This window comes from Chaetura pelagica, unplaced genomic scaffold (genome assembly GCF_000747805.2).
Source record: "Chaetura pelagica isolate M959 unplaced genomic scaffold, ChaPel_1.0 scaffold1372, whole genome shotgun sequence".
Lineage (NCBI taxonomy): Eukaryota > Metazoa > Chordata > Aves > Apodiformes > Apodidae > Chaetura > Chaetura pelagica.
This window is the reverse complement of record NW_009952406.1, coordinates 42,901-43,782: the sequence shown is the minus strand read 5'-3', so window position 1 is coordinate 43,782 and position 882 is coordinate 42,901. Positions and strand designations below refer to the sequence as shown.

Genomic DNA, 882 nt, shown 5'->3' with positions numbered 1-882 from the left:
CCCCGTGACTCCCGTCTCTTTGCAGCTGGTGGAGCTGAAAAACGGGGAAACGTACAACGGGCACCTGGTGAGCTGTGATAACTGGATGAACATCAACCTGCGGGAAGTCATCTGCACCTCCCGGGTAAGGCTGAGCCCCCCCGGGGAGGATCCCGGAGGAATTCCAGCCTCCAGCCTCCACCTGGGCTGGTTCTGCTGCAGCCCCGAGGCCACCACCCCCCCGTGGGGCTGTGACTTGTGCCTGAAGTGCAGGTTTAATACAGTGATTTGTCCTTCCCGTGAGGAAAGGAGGGGCTGGACCCCCTTGTGGGGGCTGCTGGACCCCCCTGACACGGTGCTGAGCTGGGGGTCCCGAGGATGGGACCCAGCTCTGCTTCCCACCCTCAGTTCATGTTATTCTTTACCTTTTCTTAACCTCGTTTCTCCACATCAAGCCAAGGATCTGGGGCTCTGCTCCCTCTGCTGCTTTTGCCCTCGACCAAAGGGGCTCCAGAAGATCCTGACACAGGGTGTGACCTCCCTCAGAAAGACCTGCTCTTGTCCCTCCCAGCCAGGTGGATCCCTGCTCTTCCTGCTCTATCCCTGGAATATCAGACAGCCTGGCAAAAAATTCTCATCCTTCTGATAAAAACCCACCCCCCACCTCTCTGTAACCCCCCCCCAAACCATCTTGTTTCTACACGAGGAAGGTTCTGGGTGGCAGGGAGGCAGGTTTGGGTGTTGGTGTGATGGAGCCAACACCTTGAGCGAGGTCAGGAGGGACCTGGCAGGGCGCCCGGGCCCTGCCCCTTCAAAAACACCCACACGCCTCCGAATCCCGCGTGAAAGCCGAGCTGGAGCCGCCGTACTGGTGGTACTGGTAGGGACTGGCCCATAGATGGC

At 59.4% G+C, this 882-nt stretch overlaps 1 protein-coding gene across 1 annotated transcript in view; it reads left to right on the top strand.

The window, feature by feature from the left end:
• Nucleotides 1–882, top strand: part of LSM4 (LSM4 homolog, U6 small nuclear RNA associated (S. cerevisiae)) — an 11,024-nt gene that overhangs the window by 2,225 nt on the left and 7,917 nt on the right. The window contains exon 2 of the mRNA XM_010008213.1: nucleotides 26–124. Within this exon, the coding sequence (XP_010006515.1) occupies nucleotides 26–124 (99 nt within the window). The remainder of the gene's footprint in view (nucleotides 1–25; nucleotides 125–882) is intronic.